Source organism: Pyxicephalus adspersus, chromosome 8 (genome assembly GCF_032062135.1).
Source record: "Pyxicephalus adspersus chromosome 8, UCB_Pads_2.0, whole genome shotgun sequence".
Taxonomy (NCBI): domain Eukaryota; kingdom Metazoa; phylum Chordata; class Amphibia; order Anura; family Pyxicephalidae; genus Pyxicephalus; species Pyxicephalus adspersus.
The window spans coordinates 61,779,494-61,803,459 of record NC_092865.1 but is presented as its reverse complement, the minus strand read 5'-3'; the positions used below and the strand labels follow the sequence as shown (position 1 = coordinate 61,803,459).

Genomic DNA, 23,966 nt, shown 5'->3' with positions numbered 1-23,966 from the left:
AATAAATTATGATTACTTTGTATTGGATTCAATACAGTTATTTTGTATTGAATCCAATAATAAAAAATTTTAATTTCCCACTGCGCTCCCTCACATGCACCGACAGGAACGTCAGTGCCCTCACCAGGGGGAAGATCGGAGGAAGAGGACGCGGCCCGAGGATGGGATCTGATGGGCAGGACGCCGGAGGGGTGTTTTTTTTTCTTTAATGTTTTTACATACCCAGAGTGTGGCTTGGGGTTACCGCCTACAGCATGGTTTCTTTATCCAGAGCCACGCTCGGGATTACTGCTCAGGGTTAAGAGGAAATTCTTTCCATTTAAAGCCAAGCTCCAGGATCTGGCAATAAATGACCTTCTAAGTGCATTACTCCAACACTGGAAGGGTTAAATGCTAGTTTAGGTCTATGGAATGTAAAGAGCGGTCTCATTCCAAGCTGCAGCAGGTAAAGCTCCTCTTCCACCTGACTCCAGGTTGTGTGTTGGCTACTGGCATCCTCCATTTATAATACAATAGACCTGCAAAGTAGATGTCAGTGCCTGCAATCACAGCCTGGAGCGACTTATGGAAGAGGGTGCAGGGGGACCTGCTAGAGCGGGGCCTTAAGGTAAGTTATATTGCTATTTTCATTTCACATAAATAAATGAGCATTTAACCCTTGCAAGGTGGGGTCACCCCCCTTTCCCCAAAGGAATTTTTTTTAAAACTTTAAACTTTAATGTTGTCAGATCTGGCCAAATCGAATGTTTTTTCTTTTTTTGAACCAGAATTCTGTCTTGCAGAATCCTCTGAGTAAGAAAGAACACTGAAGTTTTATTACGGGCAATAAGCGTATTCACATGCTGTGTGCTCTGCTTTTAACTTGGAGGAAAGAAGACTATAGACAAGTCCAGCCAAGAATTCCAGGCTCTTCATTATTGCCTTTCCCGACGTCTAAAAGTGGGCCTGCGAGCTTCCTACGCTGCTGACGCAGATTGGAAATTGTCCTAGCAGTGCCTTAGAGCATTTCACTGTGCAAATAGCGTCAGGATCCAACACATACAAGACGGTGATGATAACTCTGGCAGGAAAATTCTGGGCTCAGAGCCTAGAACTTCGCTTCACTACAACCCATTTCCTCTCTGTCCATTTAACTGTCTCAGAGCTAAGTTGGGAGGAGAATAAATACGGCCTTTGTTGTGGGGAAAAGGACACTTTAGTGTCAAAAACAAAGCATACTTCTTCAGTTCACTAGAAGTTTCATCCATGGATCTGATGAAATCACAGCATGAACTTTATTCTGGTTTTGCCGTATTCTGTAACCAAATGAGCAACGACTAATGAACAGGATTTTGATCCTACAAATATAGATTCATTTTAGGCAGATATAGCAGTACCATGTATTTTTAAACCTTTTGTATCTATGCAAGTTACCAAGGGTTCTGCTTTACTAAATACTTATTTTAATATTAAGAAAAAAAATACACCTGTGATAGTTTACACATTTTCATGCAAAAATGATCAAAATTGATTTAATTATGTAAATTCTTACAGTTTTGTAAGTTGATTCTGTTGTGAACAAAATACCCCTCAAAAGTTCTATAATTATGATTGACACTGTAAAGTTGTACACCTATTGGCGGAATCATAACACAGACAAGAATATACATAATACAGTAAATATTAAACCAAAATGTGCATATGGCTTTTCCAAAAGCCTGGTGATATAAAGCCTCACCTGTCTGCAAACTTTCTGTTTAAAGGAAGAATCATGCTTCATTCTATAATTGACATAGTAGGCGTTAAACCCGAAGTTATAAGGAGCGTGATCAAAGGACACTTGCATATTGACACCTTGCTGCGTGACATTCACATTCTTTGGTTTCCAATCTGCATAGAAAAAGAGAAAATAAAAAATCTATAAATCTGTGTGCAATACAGAGGGAATATTGGATGGGATTGTAAAATAGATAAGAGATATTCAAAGTTTAGGTATTGCCATCAGCATAAGGGGGAGCCCTGCCTGCTCTTTTGATTGCTTTGCATAAATGATTATTTAAAAAGATCTCAATTCATAATTATAAAGCAGAAAAAATTAAAAATGGGAAAAAAATGACACTTCAGTTCTGATTTATGTCGTCACTAATAAATAAATATGTTAGCAATGTCCTGAATTATTAATATTTCTACCCTCTAATCAATACCACAATCAATAGGTGTATGTCCAGTATTGGCTGATGACGTTTACTTACATGGCCTGCAGGTTAAGTTGTCTGGCTGCAGCAATGTCTCGCATGCTAGAAAATAAAATAAGCAGTTAGATATCTGTAACTGAATTTATAACACTTTACAATATTTTTATGGCCTGCACGGTTATCATTGTAAGCTCACGTTGTGTGCTCATACAGAAAATCCAACCGTCAAGAGAATTTTTTAGCTGCATCCCAACATTGTGAATGACGACCCCACCAAATATAGGACTGATGTCATGAGTCAAATGTTCAGAAGTTGGGATTATATAAAGAAACAGACACGATGCAGGGTAAGAAACCTGTCATAGGAAAAATACAGTGACTGGCTGCCTTCTGAAAATGCAAGTTGCCTGGTTGCTGTGCTGACCCCTGTGACGTTAGCACAGAACAAGCATGCAGCATATGAAGTCTGAGCTCCTGTTGTGTATCAAGCTTCTACCATTTTCAGGAACTGCTGACTTTTGATGACATACTTCTAGAAAAACCGAACTCTAGGCAGATATTCACCAAACTTTTACTCATAACGTATGTCCTTTTAACATTAAATTCAATGTGTGTATTTTTTTTTTTGGAAAAAAGTGGGTGAATCTTGGGTGTAAACATTTATAAATAGACCCCTATATATTTAACTTTCTGCTTGGAGCTCAGCTTTAAGATCTTAGGATATAGCCAAGGATTTCCCTATGTGTGGTCACAATGCAGATTTATAAGCGTATCCTTGCCCTAAAATGGAAACATTGGTGACAATGAATGACGCCCTGTGTAATGAATGCTGCACATGTGAATGTGAATAAAATACCTATTGAGTTTTGGGGGTTTTGGTTGGGAAATATGAAACAATAGGTTCTTAAGATGAGAAGATCAGAGCAAAGGAACCTGGCAAACATTTCTGCCTTCTTGCGGAAAACATCAGCTATCGGATTGGAATGCAGCCAGGATGAAGAACTCTGGCAAGTCCCCGAGCAGACCCACGCTTCAGGCGGTCTGGGATTCACTCAGTTGTCATATGTGTTGTGGCTTTTGGACTACTGTATTCAGCCCCTCCAGCACTCCTCCTGACTTATTTCCAGAGCTCCATCAACAGATCCGTCTAACACAAATACATGTGATTTAATTTACAGCTGTTTACGTTGATGAATCTTGAAACAGCCGAAGATGGGAGTGCGGCTTTACAGCATATAAATAAAAGTCGGCCTTTAAGCCGTTCTGAAACTATGAGGACATTTACACTGGAACTTGTCTCACCCAAGCAAGTTAAGATTTACAAGGCTAGGTATGCACTGGGGAATGCAACAAAGTGGAATGCTGCACAAACAACTAAACTAAAATCTAAATTTTGTTATATCTGCCAATTTGCAAATGTGTTCACATACCTCACCACACTGCACAAAAGATAGTAATCTTTGTTTTACAAATAAATATTTCGGACATGACAAAGGATTGCCTAGGCACTATGGGATAACTAAAGAGAAGGCACAGCCAAAGAAGGTCCCTTTTAGACCTAGCTGTCTCCCCGTACAGATTGTTATAATTGACGAAAGAACAAGCAAGCACTGTACACACAATAAATATAGCTAATGAGTTGTCTGAACTCAAACCAATAGATATATACTGCCAACATCCCTAAATTCTTGAGTACATAGAAAGGTAGGTATATTTTGGGACTTTAAAGGCAGGTCAGTACTTATCACAAAATGGGCTCAAATATAAAAAAAAGCAATCTTTTATTAAACACAAGTCATAAAAACTGTGAATGGAATTCCATAAAAATGCTCAGTACATAGCACCAAACAATTGTGTATAACATTGAGATGTTGTAATAGCTTCTGATTATCCGACGCGTTTCACAGAATTTATCCGCTTCATCAGGGATTGTATAATCCCTGATGAAGCAGATTAATTCTGCGAAACGCGTTTTTGTGGAATTCCATTCACTGTTTTTTTGTGTTTAATAAAAGATTGTTTTTTTTTTATAATTGAGCCCATCTTGTGATATGTACTGAACTGCCTTTAAAGTCCCACAAATATACCTACCTTTCTACGTACTGTACACACATTACTGTTCTGTTCTATGGAGAGAGAAGGGATCAGGATGAGTGAGTGGCACCCCGCTGTGCTCTCCTCCATTGAAAAGCAGTGTAGTCATTCACCAAGTCAGATTGATGAGAGGCGTCAGGGACCCTTCACACACCCTAGATTTTCAATCATCTGATGTGTGTATTTTGTCAATGTGGCCTGTATAATAAAGGATGCATTACTGTTCTCACCTATCCACTTCTGCATTGAGATTTCTACATTGCTCTATTAATCTCTGTACACAACAAGCTTTTTGCAACATTTGTTACAGATAGAGAAATGCAAGCCCAACATCAGCAAAAAAAAAAAAAAAAAATCTATTTCTAACAATGAATGTGTATTTTTGTTTTTTTGATGACCATAATAATAAAGAAACACATACAAAGCCCTCATAAATGGAAATACATTTTGTGTTCTGTATGAAGCTAATCAATGAAACAATACAATGAATGCACCAGTCATTAAATGTTATTCTGAATATAGAACATTTTTTAATTTACACAGAAATGAAATACTATCATACATTATCCATTTAGGACTCATGGATACAAATAAATCATCTGTGTACATGTATGCCCAGATTCTCATTATTATTAATATCACTTACTGCGTGTTCTGAAGAAAAATGGGTGATAGTTGCTTTCGTTTTTTACTGACGGAAAAGGGACAATTTTCACAAAATAATCAGTCTCAAACTTCAGGTTCACAAATGGCTGGGTCTCCATAACCTGAAAATGTTAGGAAAAAAAAGGTAGAAGGTTCAAATAATTTAATTAAAAAAAGCAAAGAAAGGAATCAATCTCGAAAAGTCATATGATATGGCTTGTGCATTAAAATGTATCCATAGTTTTCTTTTTTTGGATTGTGTAGGTATGGCTAAAAGTCCAAAAGTTTTTATTTCTGTCTTGTTACTTCCTGACCCCGTGGGCCAGATTTATTAAGGCTCTCCAAGATTGGAGAAGATAAATGTACAGCACTGTGTAATATGTCGGCGCTATATAAATACTGTTTAGTAAAGCGGACTTAAACTCAAAATTTATACTTTTCATAAAAGGGTCGAGGAAACCTACGTCATGCATCCCAGGAGGCTCTAGGCTGCTCCTTCTGCACTAAGCCCTTTCATCAATGGGAAAAAAATTGCTGATCGCACGCATGCACAATAAGATTGACAATCTTTTTTCCCAATCTACATCACCCGATCTTGTGCCTGTGCAGTGCAAGATCGGGAGATGCAGGAAGAAAAACCCATAAGAAGAGGAGAGAAGATGTTAAAGTCCAGCACTTCCTCTGCACCGGACTGAAGACGGATACCAGGATGACGTGGGAACTAAACTGAGAAATCTCCGGATAGCAGGATTAATGGTGTGTGTTTTTTTTTTAATTTAGAGTTTAGTTCTGCTTTAAGAATAGAATATCATTGGAGAACCTGGGGGATCCAGCAATCCTAGAATAGATTTTTTAAAAATTACTTGCTAATAAATGTCAAACATTTCTGGACTAGGTTCATTCCAGGTTTACTGGATTTAGGCGGCTAACAAAGAGCACAGCTGCCGGATTTATAGCCAACATCTGCCCCACTGCACAGTGCTCCAATCAACACTGATGCTCAGGAAAATGGAACTTTGTTGATTTGTATACCATGCATGGTGTATGTCATTGGGGACCCAAACTGACGAAAGAAGCAGTCTGGCTCTCAAGTGAGCTTCTGGCAACAGGGTGGCTTTATACAGTTTTATTCACAAACACATAAAATATATTTTATGTTTTATATACTTTACTTTTTTTACAATATGAGTGATTAACAACTATCAAAAGCAAGACTTAAATCGGGCTTTTAATAGTACTGACCTGCTCATGTCTTTTTGGTAAATAATATGGTACATTTATGTTTCATTAGTGTACTCCTAAAAAACATAAAGCTATAAAAAGACAATTTATTACAACAAAAAAAAACTAAACTAGTTTTACAGCACGTACAACTTTTTTAAAGCTGGAATTCAGCTGCTTGGGGTCCTTGAGCACCATCTGCTGACACATCCGCCCCTCGGATTTCAGTTCCTCCAGAATAATGCGAAAACCTTTCAGATACTCGATGCCTGGAAAATACAACACACACATTGAGAAAAAAAAAGCTAAGAGTCTCTGGTATTCTTATTAAAGTAGTGTTATAAAGTTGTTAGGTCTGCAGCCGCTATCAAAAACCACAAAGAAAGCACTGTGACTGTTTACTGTCCTTGAGCTAAATGAAGACAATGCAAGATCTTGGCAAAGGTTTGCCCATTTCATCATTTTTGTCTTGTAGGTTGCAATAGGTTCCCCCCTGCTCCTTGCACAATGAACAATGACACGGGCATACATTGCTATGGGCTGAGCTATACGCAGAATTGTGCTCGCAAGGTAAAGATTGCGCTGTGTGTTTTGGAGGAAAGTCAACAATTCGAGTTTGGCTCTTCGTTGCTGACAGAAGAAAAGACCTATTTGTTTTACTAGGCAGACCTTGAAAGCCAAGACCCGATCCTATCCCGCAGCATGTTTCTGGCTGCCAAAGCAGGCTGGGACATGTAGTTCTGCAACAGTGGAAAAGCCACAGAATTTACTACACATAATGATGCATTTTACAACCACTGGCAATGGTATTTACTGATAACTTGAAGAATAAACAAATGGTTGCCCCTTAAAGTGAACGTGTACACAGGAAAGTATTTATAAATTCCTAAAATGCCATCAATATCTATTATAAAAATTACTGACCTTTGTAGCTGCAGTACTGCACAGCAATTTATCTCCAAAATTCGCAACATAACAAAACTAAGTCATTCGTACTGGTTCTCCATATAGTAGTCTATTTACTACTAGCATTCTGTGTGCTGTTTTGCCCTATAGAGGTACTTAATTCAGTCACCACTAGAGGGCATAGTTGTCAGGTAGGGTGCTCATAAAGCCCAATAGAGACCTATTTGGCTCTTTTTACAACATTGCCCTCTTGTGGCCTAATTATGTTTATCCTAATAATAATAAATTATTATTTACCTAATTATTCCCTCCTAATTATCCTTCTTACAATTAAAATAAAACACCCAGGACTTCAGAAGCTGAATGTGTTGAGAAAAGGGAATCCATCCCATTTATGACATTTTTAAATGATGTAATGATTTTTTTTTTATTTGTTAGGCTTTTATGTCATAATTCCTTAAATTATAATGTAAATGGGCAATGTTTAGTTTGCTATCTGTATATCATAAATACAGCTTTTTTTAAATTAAATTCCTATTCTTTGCTTTTTGTTTTCTATTGATGCGTTTCAGCAGCACTGCTTATGTAGTCTCTCTGCACAACTTCCATATTAAGCAAGAAGCTTAATAGCAAGAAGGCTGATTATTTTACAAATGCATAAGGAACACTTCAAATATGACAATGGGTAATAATTCATGTAATGCAGAAACCGCAATTCACTCTGAAAATTCACAAACCAATGAAACAAAAATATTAAATGACTTTTCCTTCCCCGGACCTCAATATTTCATAAACATTTTACAGATCCTGTTAGTGGCCACCAGAGCTTATAATTTCAAACAATAAAAGGAAACTACATATACTACAGGGTTAGGAAACACATGTGTGTAACATGATGTCCCCATTGGTGGAATTTAAAACAATAATGTAAAAAAAAAAAATCTTATGTTTTAATAAAAGGCGAATATTACCAATGTCTGCTATTTGTGTCACGGCGTGCAAATTAAGGGTCTCGTATTTGGTTACAACTGGAATTTCATGTAAATGTGGTGACTGTGGACCAATATGAAAACAATTTAAAGGAAAAATATAAGAAAGCTTGCAGAGTTTTAGTTTTTTTTGTAGTATGGAACTTTTTATTTATACCTGGAACCTTAATATTAATAATTTAATAATTTATTAGTGGCTCAGCTTTGTGACCACAGAGAGGAGCATACAACAGGAAAAACTCCTTTTCTGGTTCTTAAGATAGAGATGAACCTAATTATTACAGAAAATGTGTGCAGGCAGCTCTTTATTGCAGGAAGGACAGGCAATAGCCTAAATTTATTAAAGTTCTCCAAGGCTGGGGAGGATAAACTTTTATTGGTGAAGCTGGGTGATCCAGCAAACCTGGAATAGATTTATTAATTTAGTATTTCTTAGCAAATGTCTTCAATCCTGAACCAGATCCATTCCAGGTGTGCTAGATCACCCAGGTTCACTGATGAAAGTGTATTTTCTCCAGCCTTAGAAAGCTTTAATAAATCAGGCCCAATGTCTGTTCGACAATAAAACAAACTTACCTGTATTTTAGAATCTTTTGTTGTATGCCCACTAAGCTGCACATGTATAGCTCAGAGTATGATGCCAGCATAGCAGGCTGCTGGGAATAAATTACCTACCATGCATGTGTTACGTCACTTACGTCAAGGTATGTCATTCCGGGTTGGCCAATCAAGATGACCAAAAATTCTGAACCAGAGGAGGACCGGCTGAAGATGCCAGGAATAGCAAAGGAGCAAGGAATGGCAAGTATAGGTAAATTAATTTGAATGGGAATATAAATTTGTAAAGATATCACCTGTCCTTTCTGGAATAAAGAATGGTCCGACACAGTTTTTTTTACTTTTAGGTCGAGTTCTGCTTTAAAGCAGACTTTCCTTTACAATGATCTGCTTATGCCAAAACAATTGGCAAAACTAAGAAAGAGCAGAAAGCGGCAATAAAGTATTTATAAACACACTCACTATTATTATTATTATTATTAATAATATTAATAAACAGGATTTATATATATATATATAATATATATTTAGCGGCAACATTGTATGCAGCTCTGTACATTAAATAGGGATATTAGAAATATATATCTCCAGTGTTTTTTCTGAATTTACATTAAAAAACATACATAACGGTGACTTCTCTACTTACCGGTAGGGCTAGCCGTCCACATTACAGTAACAGCCACCTGGTCATTGCAAGCATATTGACTGATGGTTATGTTCTGCATGTCTGCTATAAGGTGCTTCCCTCCAGAATTGATAGTACAGTCTGGAGAAAGAGAAATGTTTATTAACACTGCATTTCAATCAGATATCCAGTCTGTAATAGTACTGCAATATAAACTCAATCCTGCAATCAAAAATATCATAAATCAGATGCTGGAAAAAAAGTAAAAAGAAACTATTCATCTGTTCAATGCATCCACCTCTCTAAATTCATTCATCCATCTGTGTGTTCAGCTGGGTCTATATTTTTCTTGTCTGGTAAGGATGGGTTGAATATTGGAAAAATCAAAAATAAAGCCAAATATATGTTAAAATTAAAATAAGTCAATGAAAAACTTTTTTAGTTTTCAATAGAGCAAGAAAAGATTTAATTTCAATAATGGTTTGCATTGTCACCGAGTCAGAAAGTTATGAGAAATCCAACTATTTAGAGCCATCACCAAATTCTGCCCCAGTACATATATATTTACGAACTACTGAAAGAAACTGTTTCTTTTTTTTAAAAAAACACCAGGGAGGAATATTCTAGAAAAGTTTTGTTAGCAATCAACCCATCATTTCTTTTTCTCTGGTCTTGTATATATTGGAGAAACAAGTTATGGACTGCATGGCACTTCTCAAATTCAATAAACACAATAGTTTGTAAAAGAAAGTTACACTTACTGTCATATCGGAAAGTGATATTGGGCTGTCCATTGTTTTTATTCAATAAAGAAACCCCCTGGAGGAATAAAAGGAAGAAAGATTAGTAAAAAAAAAATTGTTTTACTAACTATTACTTTTTATTTGCACAACAATATCATATTCAAAAATATAGTATTTAATATGGCAAGGAAATGAAAAGAATAGCAATGAACAGAGAACAACAGGCTGGTGCCATGCTCTTTTATATTGGTCGTTATGGTCTGATAAATTGACACACGAAGAATCCCAAAGTAGCCTATTAAACAGCAATATATATATATATATATATATATATATATACACACACACACACACATAATCACACATATATATACACACACACACACACACACACACACACACATGACACAATATTACATGACACATGCTAAATAGAGTTGGAAAAAAAAAGTTGAAGTTGGCTTTAGGAGCTTTAAACTAAATAATTCTTTCCCCAGTAATTCTTTTACACCACACATTTCCTAAATGGGCAACTGCCGACAGAAGTTTGCACTAAAAACATGCTTGTCACCCTCCCACTCTGACGCCCATCATAGAATTGGGGCAATTGATGGAGTGCCACAAGCAAAATACACATTTCCTTTCTATAAGCCTTTACAAACACCTAAACCATTTCCAGTTAAAATTATATAGTGCTTTATACAGTAAATGCATCTATTCATGTCCATTAAGGAGCAAAGGAAGACAGACTCCGTTGTGATGGAAATAGGGGCTGATAAATATGGACTCAAAGAAGAACTTTTCCCATTTGGAAGCTGCAAGTCTTCACATGGCCAAGATGGTCAGGACTCTTGACGCCTAAACAGAACTTTGGATTACACAACAGCAAAAGAAACATTTTCTGCTTTCCAATTTACCAGACCTCCATAGGAAGAGATGCCAGTATCCTGATGTAGTCAAATGTTCGTAAATAGAACGACTATTGCACAACTGCACCAAAGTCATGCAATAATCATCCAACGACAATTTAAAGTTATAAAAAGCAAAAGATGAGTCTCTGTATTTTGCAAACCTTATATTTTGAAAGGTATGTTTAACAATGGTCTATACTGCTACCTTTATTTAGCAGACTCATAAAAGATTAGTTGCCTGGGGCAAACTAAGTGTGCAACCATCTGTTTAACTAAATAACAGGAACTTCCTCTCTAATTAACAAGCATACAACAGCCTAGAGTGTCTGTGTTTATGGAGATCTGAGCACAGCTGCCCAGGCTGTATTGGTGTCAGCACAGCCCCTGAACCAGCAGTTTTATTGCCATTAAAAGAATTAGAATTGCTGCTTCATTGTTAGTAATATTGAATTTGCATTCACATGCTTGTATACACTGACAATGCTATATACAGCCCTCACCATATATTAACAAAAGTATGGACCTATAGTGGGAAACCTTCTATATTGTCAACTTCTCGTTCTGCAAATCATAGTTGATTGGCTGCCTGTAAAAATCTTTGATCTCAGTATATTGAGACATTGGCCCTGATTTATTAAAGCTCTCCAAGGCTGGAGAGAATACACTTTCACCAGTGAAGCTGGGTGAGCCAAAAAAACCTGGGATGGATATGGTCCAGGATTCAAAGCATTTGCTAGCACATACCAAATGACATTGAAGAAATCCATTCCGAGTTTGCTTGATCCCCTAGCTTCACTGGTGAAAGTATCTTCTCCAGCCTTGGAGAGCTTTAATAAATCAGGGCCATTAAGCTTGAATCATTATGAGTTTTAGGTTTTCCGAAGTATGGACCAGTAGCTTAGAAAGCTCCCTCCTTCATATTGTGTGTTACTTCCCACACTTCCTAGATTGTAAGCTCTTCAGGGCAGGCGCCTCTCCTCCTGTGTCACTGTCTGTATCTGTCATTTGCAACCCCTGTTTAATGTACAGCACTGCGTAATATGTTGGCGCTATATATATCCTGTTTAATATTGGAGGGTCAGCATGATATCCCAGCATAGGCATCCTCAAAAGGAGGTCAGCAATGGTGGTCCCCATATCTGGTATGCTTTAAAGTCTAACTCGTTACTGTAACTCGTTAACGTAAATGATGAGATGCAGTCGTGAGGTCACACCAAACATCCCTTCAATCTCTCTATTTAAAAAAAAAATCATGATAAATACAAACCTAAACCTCCAAGGTGAGCAGGACGACTATTGAACGTACGATCTCTTGGAGCCCAAGCATTACGCATGTTTTAAATGATGTAAGAAAAGAAACTGGGCATTGTTTGCTTATACAGGTCACTGTGGATGGTGATAAGAGTGGAAGTGGAGCCAGACTTTCCACTACAAGGCTTATACTACATCACAACCACACAGTTAATTCACTCCAATATAAAGATTACAGGGAAATGTACTTTATCTGATTTTCCAGAACAAATACAGTTATTCCCCTGTCGACCTTCCCAGAAAACGTTTGGAAAACTTGAGACCTACAGAAATATTTACATAATTTTAGAACACAACACTGGGCAAATCCATCTGCTGATCTGGGATTTTTCAGTGATTTTCCATCATACAATCTTTTTTTAGAACAGATTTGTCATCTTACATTATTGTAAATATTCTATGCAATATGCAGGGCACTTTTTCTGCAGGAACAGCAGCACTCAACGTTGTAAGATATCATAAGACCCCCCCAAACTCCAGATATATGGTGGGATGCTAAGATATTTCATTTGCACATCTCAGACACTCATCATCATACAAGGTAGCCTCAAGCCTTTGCATGGGGCTCTTCCAATTAGGGGATCTTCCTTAGTTAAAAAAAATAAATTTCAATACAAGCCATCAATAGTACAAGATCTCAAGATGCAAGACACATCGACGTAGCATACGTATACGGCAAATGGTTTATGGTGACCTGATGTGGTTATGAGAAATCGGTATTGTTGACTAGGTATTAGTGACTTGTTTTGTATTGCAATTACACGAAATTAGGCAGTCCATTGATTGGAGGTGCACTAGCTTGGTTTCTTTGGAATAAAAGTGGTTTAATGTTTTTCTGATACTGTTCTGTTTGTAGCTTCAACTCAAACAATTTCATTAGCATTGATGAAGCAAAGTTTGTATGAACCTGTCCAACTACGGAATCAGCTACAAGTCCAAGGACCGTGGTTTTATGTCTAAATATATTCGAATGTTAGCCATGGAATTACCAAAACAACATATTACACAGCGTTGTACAAAACATAGGGTTGCAAATGACAAACATATACAAACAATGACCCAGGAGGATGAGAGGACCCTGCCCAAAATAGCTTGGAGTGAGATATCTTTCGCAAGTTGATGGGACTAAATGAGAAATGTTCCTGCAGCAAAGTTTTCACTTAAACAGAACAGGCTGAACATTATAATATTACACAGTATTTATAAAGCGCCATCATATTACGCAGCGCTGTACGAAGTCAATAGTCATGTCACAAAGGAGCTCACAATCTAATGTCCCTACCATAGTCATATGTCATTAATACAGTCTAAGGTCAATTTTGAGGGGAAGCCAAATGCATGATTTTGGGATGTGGGAGGAAACCAGAGTACCCGGAGGAAACCCACGCAGGGTACTCTGGGCGAGATTCGAACCTGGGACATAGCACTGCAAAGGCAAGAGTGCTAACCACTGAGCCACCATGCTGCCCATTCAGTCTGTTTCAACACAAACTTGGACTAAGTGATTCTTTTAAGTTGGGTATTATAGAAAACAAATGTTTATTATTATTATTCTGTATATGACCTCCTATATTGTAAGCCCTTCGGGGCAGGGTTCTCTCCTCCTGTGTCACTGTTTGTATTCGTCTGTCATTTGCAACCCCTATTTAATGTACAGCACTGCGTAATATGTTGGTGCTATATAAATCCTGTTTAATAATAATAAAAATAATAATGACCAACAGAACAAAGTTTTATATTTATAGTTGCCTGGTTCCTAATATGAAACAGCAATTCAGTAGAAAAATGTAGTAAGAAGAAAAGTTCAATAGTAAATTGTGTGTGCCGTTCTAGAATATCACTTATGAATGAACTTCTGTGTTATGGGCTATAGAATCCCTAAACTGACAGATTTCCTACAGACTAATTCACCCTGAGAGAATGTTTCTTTCAGTAGCTGAGCTATCATATGACTACAAAGGAACTAGAATATTATCCGGCCACACATCGCTGTACCTGGTTGTAGAGAGACAGGAGTTACATCACCCTCTATTAGATCATATAAGATACAAACAGCAGATCAAGCTTACTTATAGCTCAACTGCTTGTCCACCTGGACAAGAAATGAAGATTCTTCAATGGTGATAGTCTCAGCAAAAAATCCCAAGTGTTCCTTGGTGGAGATTTGGTAATTTCTGTTTTGATTGTCACCTGTTCTGTTAAATGGAAAAGAAATAGTGAGAAACCTTCCCAATGGGGACACTGAGAGGTTCCAAAATTTCCCAATATATCCCAAGTTTTGGATGGTATTGGCACATTCCAGTAGAATATGAAAACTGCTATTTAAAAGAAAGAAACCTGAATAGTGCCTCTGACTTTTTTTTTCTGGTGCTGATTGTAGGTATCAGGTGTCCTCACTTTGAAAATTTTTGTAGCTGCCAGTAACTCAGACACATTAAATGCCCAACTACCAAAACTGTAAGAAATTATACCCAATTCCAAAATTCCACTTTTTATATATATATATCATAATTTAAATATTTTTCTAATTATGCCCTAAAGCAGCGGTCGCCAACCTTTTGGTCCCGCGGACCACTAAAATTGTCAGCTCCGGACCGTGCATGCGCGGGGAACCGGTTGTCAATCAAAGGGGAGGAACCTTCCCCATAGTGACGTCATAACAGATCTGAGCTTGCGATGGGAGAGTGGACGAGTTGTGTCGTGAAACACAGCCCGCCCACTTCCCTGAGCCATGGATTTGCACGGGGAACGTGGTCCGCGGCTCTGGCCGGTGTGCCCCCTGGTGCTTCTCCTGGGGGTGCACCGACCAGAGCTGCGGACCCCCAAAATCTTCTCACGGACCACCGGTTGGCGACCGCTGCCCTAAGGTGAAACTTAATGATTTAGCTGTCTATGGGTATCAACACTTAAAAGCGGAAGTAAACCGAAAACTAACCCAAAACAAAAAACACACTTACCTTCAATCCCACAGATCAGTCTATCCGTCGGGAGGTTTCTTCATCAAGTTCTGCTTCATCCCAGTATCCGTCTTTGGCCCGGCGCAGAGGGAGCACCAGGCGCCGCCATCTTCTCCTCTCTTCTTCTGTGTTCATATTCCTACGTCCCCCTGATCTCGCACTGTGCAGGCGTGAGATCGGGTGACGTAGATGGAGGAAACTTGCCAATCTCACTGCGCATGCGTGAGTTTGGCATTTTTTTCCCTGTTGATGAAAGGGCTCCTTCTGTACCCTTTTATGTAAAGTAAAAATTCTGAGTTTAGGTCTGCTTTAAGGCAAATTCCCATCCATGTTTTGCAGTAACCAGAATACACAGGCGTATACTTTAATTTTGGTGGGGCTGAGGACATCACAGCCATGATGGCAACACCCAGAGGCAGTCTCGGGGTGTCTACACAAGTTTTTACATCTAAATAACATAAATAAATCAAATCAAATGCATATATAATCTTAGGGGAACTTTTATATTAAAATGAATGGTCTGGTAACGGAGTCACTTTAAAGGTTCTACCTGCAACACTACCTACTTCTAGCCCATACAATTATGATGGCTGTCCACTGGAGCGTTCTATAACCCTAAGTAACTAAGATTTCTTGGAACTGATTGCTACAGGCTTCTCTACTCATCGCATTGTGTATTACCATACTGGAGAACCCCATGATTGTCATTAAGCCGGAGATAAAACACAATATGGCAGGCGTTGTGTCGGTAATTATGGTTTCTAGTGCTATGGTATAACTCATTGTATAATAACTTTGTTTTCTAGTACACTGTAACACTACCTGAGCTACTTCTACAGGTGAACATTCCATAAATAGCCCTATCTGTCATTCATTATATCGGTGAATGTCATGTCGTGCTAGTGTAAAGCTCTAAGATAATACTTCGGGTCTGGTGTACTTAAGATAAGTGACTGTGTCATAGTATAATGAGATGTCTGCGTGACAAGGATATCCTCAACAGAAAAAATTCATTAACTACCTCAGGTCTAGACTGGCTCCAGCTACCTGGAATCTGTCATCCTCTTCAAATTTCCCTCCGGCATGGAAAGAGTCAGGAATTCCAAGGCCCGTGAAAGGATGAGAGAGGTCTAAAGCAAACACTGGTGCGTTCACCCCATGTGCGTGCAAAGGCGACTCTTGCCACAACATACAGATGTTATCACAGGTTTTGGGCTACACAATACTATACAGGTGCATTCTGCAAGGCCCAACGCATAGCGCGTCACTTCAAAAGGAAAAACAAACGATGACATTTGGCTGTGCGTGACAGAAGAAGAAAACAATTGCCCCCTGCTAAATCACATTTAGAGATGCCCATGTTCTTTCAAAGGGTTATCCTGAGGAACACAAAAAAAAAAAAAAGGAAAAGTCGGATGAAAGAAAAAAGAGACAGTCTGTGTTCCAATGTAACCTGAGACAACGGGCAGGAATGCAGAATGGGAGTCTGGAGACTCGGAGAGCTGGGTGAGATCAGGATATACCTCCTTCTCTATTGGCACAAGCACAAAGTCACTGGAACAAAAAAAAAGTGGCACCAGAAAAATAAAAAAGCCTATGTAAGCCAAGAAATATTTAGGGTCTAAAAGTGCACCTGTCACCTAGTCACAATAGGCTTCATATAAAGTCTAGAGGAGAAGGAAAGGATAGGCACAGCCAATAGTGGGTACGCTTCTTTTTAATCCATTTTGGGGACTGAGACCACTTTAAATAATGACATAAATTGGTCCTAGGTCCTTTTGAAAGCTCAACATTTCTAGTTTTAGCGATTATTATTATTATACAATTACCAAAGTGCTGTAATATTGCTTGGAATTATGTAGGTGTGGCTCTTAGAAGATCTAACGATAACATTAAATAATTAAGTAATCAAAGTAGTATTAGATTCAGATGAACTTTCACTCACAAGGAATGTGCACGTCTTCAGACCCATATGTAGCCTTCAAGGCATTTTCATTTTTGCCCCTCTAAAGAGCCAGTCTGCTGCTTACATCAGGACTAAGAATTTCCAAGAGGATAACCCGGGGCCCAAACTAGGCAAAGAGATCCAATGATGATATCCTTAAGACTAAATGTTCATTAGATCTTGAAAAAGAATGGGACTGGGAAAGGCAAAACAAAAAACTTTTTTCTACCCACCGTAATCGTTTTCCGTAAACTAAAAAATATGTGATCAGGAAGGCTGATTATTGCAGAAGGGGCAGCCGGATAGCCAGACAGCCAAAAACATTGAGCTGTGCAAGCGCAACTCAGCGCGCAATGCCAGGTATCCCAGCATCCCCTGGGGTTGGCAGAACTGAACCGAGTCCCGGCTCGGCAAGTAAGGTATTTTATTGCCTGTCCCTTCTGCAAAAAGGACCCACCTTATTGCAATTTTTAAGGGTAAGGGTTAAGTTTGTTTTAAAGTAGAAGCATATATTTAATAGCTTTTAGAGGAAAAATCTTCCAATGAATACACCTTTCCAAGTGTATGAGATGGGATTGCCTTCATTAAAGAGAGATCCCCTCCCAGTTCCTGTTGTGTCCACAGGAAAAGGAAATCTGTGCAATATGATACAAATGGAAAAAAATAAGATTTTAACATTCCATGGCCCATTCAAAATGAAAGCGCTTTGGCTTTAGATTCACTTCCAAAAGTGTTTTATGCAAGTCATACCCTCATCATTGTACATGAGACATTGACCATGTATTTGCTGAACACAACTAGCTGCAATTCTAGAGTGTGAGAAAAATGGCCAACCCCAAATATATTCCATTGTAGATTTTGCTATAAATCCATCATATAAAATTAATTTGAAGGATGTCTTTACATGTTCAGTCACATTACCCACAGATTGTCTGACTTCATTATAGCCAAGATGCTCTGCTCCGTCTGCGTCACCGCCACATTCCAGTTCAAACACCTGATTCCTTTTAAACTTTGTCTATTATATTCTATGAAATAGTTCAGAGAATAATAATGATCCCCTTCTAGCTGGTTCTCTTAATCCTTCCCTGCTGTGCCTGTTTTGTGCGTCATTTATTGTCTGTCTCTGATTGAAGGACTTCTGGGATTCATTTCCTGAACTGGGGTGTAGCAGAATTAAAGTACACGATTATCTGGGGTTCAATCGCATGCGTGCAAGGCTTAATGGTGTAATAGGCTTTGTTAGTTTAGAGATTCTGGAGACAAGTCCTGCAGCAGATCCTGGTGGTCCTTTACCATAGAAAGTGTGGAGACCCTTGGAATTCTGCTAAACCCGACCCGCTGTGTATTAGCTATAGGCCTCCTAAATAACGACACAATAGAAATGCTTAAATGTGTAAGGCGCAACAAACACTAGACGCTAAAAAAACCCACCAGCTTCAATGTCAATGTTAAATACAAGTATCATGCAAAATACCTGTGATTTCATACAAATGTAAACGTCTAGGAAGGCCAGTCAGTTCAATATGTGAACATTTATAACATATTTTATTATTATTATGATATATATATATATATATATAAAAATATATACACCCACACACACACCCACACACACAGTGTTCTCCCCAGCCCCTTTTAGCTGGGCGCACCGCCCGGCACTTTACTGTAACCACCTGGCTGTTTTTGGGAGAGAGTTGGGTGACAATACAGGGTCTGCCACCCACCTACAATTTCTTCCCACCCAGCTTAAAAAAATTTCTTAGTTGAACACTGATATATATATATATATATATATATATATATCACATATTTAGCTCCAGCATACTACATGGTTCTGTACTAAGTCCACAGCCATGTCGCTAACTGTCTTTAGACACAATCTAATGTCTATACCATAGTTATGTTATTAACACAGTCTACGGGCAATTTTGAGGAAAAGCCAAATAATCTACCCTTGTGTTTTTTGGGGTGTAAGGACACTGGCATGCTCAAAAGAAAGCCACAAAACACAGCAAGAATATACAAACTCGAGCCAGATAGTGTCCTTGTTGGGATTCGAACCTGGGACCCTGGCAGCTGCAAAGTGTTACTTGATGAGCCACTGCCGCGCCCAAATTCTGATATTTTCATAACAGAGCCCAGTCTTGAGGTCACCTCTCCATCTTATGACCAGACAGAGAAAAGAGGAGCAGCACAATAATAAATAAACTACTCTCTCTCCCCGACACTCTACTCTCCCCGTGTATCAGTACTCTTCTTGCACTGCAGCATGCCAGGCTGCTTCTTTATGCTGCTTCTCTGTCCTCCTCTCTGTACGAAAGACTGTACTGTAAACTGCAAAATGCTATTATCAAGCCAAATTTGGGTACTCACTCTGTTTGCATTTTAACATTAAATAAATGCAATGATGTATTAATTACTATAGAGCTGCATGAATGTTTTGCACATCTGATTGGAGTTCAGTACTGCATACTCTATCCATGTTATCTGCAAAGGGATAAGACTGCTATCCTGGCTAACAATGGGCAAAAACCCCTCTGGCTTTATTGCCTAATAAACAGCCTTTGGTCTCCACAATACTCCACACCTGCACCAACACCTCAAGTGTTGCTTGAAAGTTTATACAAAGTTCAAAGGCACTTTACAAGCAGCAAGGACGTGTTCTTTATTCTTCTATAGCCTTCATCTCGAATTTAAGCAGATGTATTTATATTGATGACAAAAACTCCTGGGTGTTACCGAAATGACAACCATTCCACTAAAGAGATCCTTTCACCTAACCACACACCAAAAGTAAAATAAGTAAACAAAAACAGATATAGAGAATGAAGTCCATTTTTCTTTGCTTTTGGTTCACCAAATACATTTACTACACTAAAGTTATTGATGTTTATGGTATTTGGGCTGAAAAAGTTACACTTTTTATCTATACCATTTTCTATGGTGAATCTTCTGAAACTAACCCTTCTATTGGTGTCTTTTAGTCTCCCCTTGGTTCCTCTCTTCGACCCTATAGTAATAACGTAAAGGGGGCTGCTGGTGGAACCATTGATTTGGGAAGGGAGGGTCATGAATACAATAATTCTATTTGGTCTTTTTCTCTTCACGTAGAAATTATTAGTATTGTAGACCACAGAATAGGCAAGTATATAAGTTCTTCCATGCATGTGTAGCATTATTTCAGATTAGTTTTAGTATGATAAAGAGAGGAGAGAAATAAAAAAAATGAAATTCAGGGGTGATAATTAAAGAACCATTTGTGAGATATAAACATTTTAAACAGCAAATGATATCTTCATGTAAATCTTATTTTACGTCTAACCAATATGTCTTCATATTTTTGTTGACAATGATCCATTATCAGAAAATTCAATGACCCCCTTGGTCTATAGTGAGTCTCTTGCATGGTAGATTTGAGGAAAAAAATGGATAAGAAATAAGTTGGGTCTACTTTGCTGAAACATGGCTTCTTTCTTGAACATATATAAATATAGGCTACATACATATAGCTCCAATCCAATCATTTATCTTGTTTTGAGTAACATGGGTAATGTTTAGAACCTCTATCCATTTTTTATGGCTTTCTATACCTGTTGGGGAGTTCTAGACTCCCGATCTGTTCAATGACCACTGACACTTGAAAAGATAGAAGACGAAGGAGAATCCAAAATGTTGCATCCATCAGCAGAACAAGAGTGAGATATCTTTGAAAAAGTGGTGGACGCAGTCACCCAGGGGAAGAACAGTTTTCACCTCCTCCACCTTCAATTCATATCAATGGACAGCTAGACATTTTTACTATACGTTAAGACAAAGCATGGCAACTCATTCATAATGCATTCCAATTTATTAAAGCCAACGCATTCCCCAACACGCTTGTTTTGAGTCTGTCCATGGTGGTACGCCGGTTGAAAAATTTTTGGTGTGTTGGTAATTTGATTGATTTTTTACATTATAAGGATAAAAGTTCTCTATTGCTTATAGCAATTTATTTCAGCTGTCATGTTTCCACTGTAGGCATGAAAAAAAAACAGGCTTTTATTGGTTGCAAGGTGCAGACACTTTGATACATGATTCCTACTGTTCCTTTACAAAACAATCCACAAATCTGAAATGAAAGAGACAGCTGATGATATCTGAGCACAGCATTGTGCAGCCAAGGTTTTGATTTGTAATTAGCTGCAGTGTGAATTGGTTTGGAAGTTTTTCCAGGCAGCAGAAACCCCAGAGAGCAGGACAGCCATTCAGCTGGTCGGGCTACAGTTTCCCATGAATGCTTCTAAAGCCTTCACAGAAGAAACTCACAGCTGAGCGCAGGGGTCTCCACATTAATCTGCGTCAGCTGCATGAGGTCTTATTAACCAAGGCCTCTCCGACTGGTAAAGAAAACCCGTGCGGAGAGAAATACGAGGGATGTCGTTGCTGATCCCAAATTTTTCAACTGACCCCTTCTAAGAGGTATAAAACTTTCTGGTCTTGATCACTTCTCTGATTTATGACTGACCTTCCACAGTACTGAGCTCAGGTGTTTAAATTGAAGGTACGGTTTACTTCTACAAAATACAGAGAAGTTTTAGATAGTCGTGTACCTTCAACCTTTGGGAACTAGTTTGGGAAAGGTTCCTTTTGTTCCATCATGACTAAGGCTGCGTACACACGTCCAATAATTATAGTTGGAAACGAACAACTAACAACCGTTCGTCCGATAACTGTTAACAAAAACAGTGCACATTGACTGACCAACGACGAACGTCACCGGAAACGAACGACTGTCCCAGCGGATCTGATTGGGCGACGATCGTTCGCTATCTATTGTGTGTACAGTCGGACAGTGATCGTTAATGGTTCTGAGCATGCTCGATGAATGAACGTTCATTGCACGGCGCTTCACTGTGTGTACATGTATTTATGTATGTATGTGTGTGTGTGTGTGTGTGTGTGTATATATGTATATGTGTGTGTATGTGTATGTGTGTATATATATATATATATATATATATATATATATATACACATACACACACACACACACACACACACGCATACCTTATGTGTGTACCTAGCCTAAAGTTACAGATACTTGATTTTTGTTGCCTGAGATCATTGTGATAGTCCCAGGTATAAAATAAATATAGTACAGTCCTTTCCTGATGTTGTATAGCAATCCAACATGCCAGATTACTAAATAGCCAACATGAATGATAGCTGCTATGATTTTAATTGAACATATTAGCTGCCCATTCATTCCTACCGTAATGCAAATCAGTATAAAAAAAAAAATCAGTTGCAAAAAGTAAAAAAGCTATATCTACTGTTTTAGAGTATATGTTTATATGGTATAAAATGTATACAGGAATACATTCAACATCAGAATATAATTTACATGCATCTAAAACAAGCATAATTTATAGTAACAATATAGCACATATAAATATATTCAGAAGCAAAAAAACATATACAACAGACTGGCAAAAAGTGGTCCACAATTAAAAGTTGTAGCTACCATATTTCTCTTGGAAAAGGTTTCCTTAAGAATATTTGAATGGACACCTGATTTTAACAATATTGTATTAGAGTACCACACCCCAATATAAACAGAAATGCATAAAATACTCAAAAATACTCTCAATACTCAAAAATAAACTGGACTTTTAAGGTACTATTAAAACATCATCTGGTCGAACATTTATATTAAAAGAACCTATTTATTGATCACTTTAAAACAAGAAAATGTCAATGTTATCTAAAAAGAAGTATATGTCCCAATAAACATACATAACAATCTGGGTTGTAGATAACAAATCATTACTACTCTGTGAAAGAATAAAGTACACGAAAAGCGTCAAGAAAATACAAAAAAAAAAATCTTTAAATTAGGTACAATTGGTAACTTAAAACATTGCAGAGTAGTAGATAAGATCTTCATTTTTTTATTTTGAAAATCCTGCAACATTTAGGTTTTTGATAATACTTTTATTCCTAAATATAAAATGTGAGTTATGGCAGTGAATAAAGATTATGTGAAATCCATCAAGAAGACACCACCTGGCTTAGATGAGAGACTCTGTGTATAATATGATCTTGTTTTAATGACAGGAAAAAAAAACAGAAGATGGATTTAGCAGACACTTAGAAAAGAGAAGTAATTTCTGTAAAAAGTAACTGATCCAAATATCATTAATAAATCGCTTTTAAATACTACAAACCGCAATACAAAAATCTATCACCAAAAAGGCACACTACTAGACTAGTTGAGCTAGTCATAAACAGGTGAACTTTTTTATTGATTTGATAAACCAGCAAAATTAATTGCAAAAAAAAGTTAAACATGTTGGGGAACCTCTTTACAGAAGGATCTTATTTTTATCTGAATCGTAATATGTTGGCGCTATATAAATCCTGTTTATTATTAATAATAATATTATCATTATTAATAATAATAATAATAATAATAATAATATGCAAGTCTCTTTCTTGACAGTTGTTGTCAAACCAATGGGAATATTTGGAACTCTGCATATTATAAAAGACTGCTAATGTACAATTTCCTGATTATATACATTCCTAATTCCATTCATAAATGAATGCATTGTGGCAACGATTTATAAGCTTTTTTGCAAAGTTTTACAAAGTTTTATAAGATACCTTACAAAGTTTTATTTATAGTGATCCAAAAGCCTAAAAAAGTTTTATAGCCAGTTGGAGACAATAGATATGCACATCTGAACATGTTCAGAATCAGCAGATGAATAAGAGAATCAGCAGATTCAAGGAATATGGGTAACTAAAGTATGAATTTTTTAACTTGATCCCACCATTCCTAAATCCCCAACCTTCCTATTTGTCAGTCTGGCTTTTTATCACATTAAAAGATCAAAAGTAAG

The 23,966-nt window shown here is 37.6% G+C and overlaps 1 protein-coding gene across 1 annotated transcript in view; it reads right to left on the bottom strand.

The window, feature by feature from the left end:
* Window positions 1-23,966, bottom strand: part of IL17RD (interleukin 17 receptor D) — a 59,172-nt gene that overhangs the window by 10,814 nt on the left and 24,392 nt on the right. The window contains exons 2-7 of the mRNA XM_072420899.1: window positions 9,974-10,031; window positions 9,234-9,353; window positions 6,285-6,403; window positions 4,915-5,035; window positions 2,232-2,276; window positions 1,718-1,869 (exon numbers count right to left, since the gene is read on the bottom strand). Coding sequence (XP_072277000.1) covers window positions 1,718-1,869; window positions 2,232-2,276; window positions 4,915-5,035; window positions 6,285-6,403; window positions 9,234-9,353; window positions 9,974-10,031 — 615 coding nt within the window. The remainder of the gene's footprint in view (window positions 1-1,717; window positions 1,870-2,231; window positions 2,277-4,914; window positions 5,036-6,284; window positions 6,404-9,233; window positions 9,354-9,973; window positions 10,032-23,966) is intronic.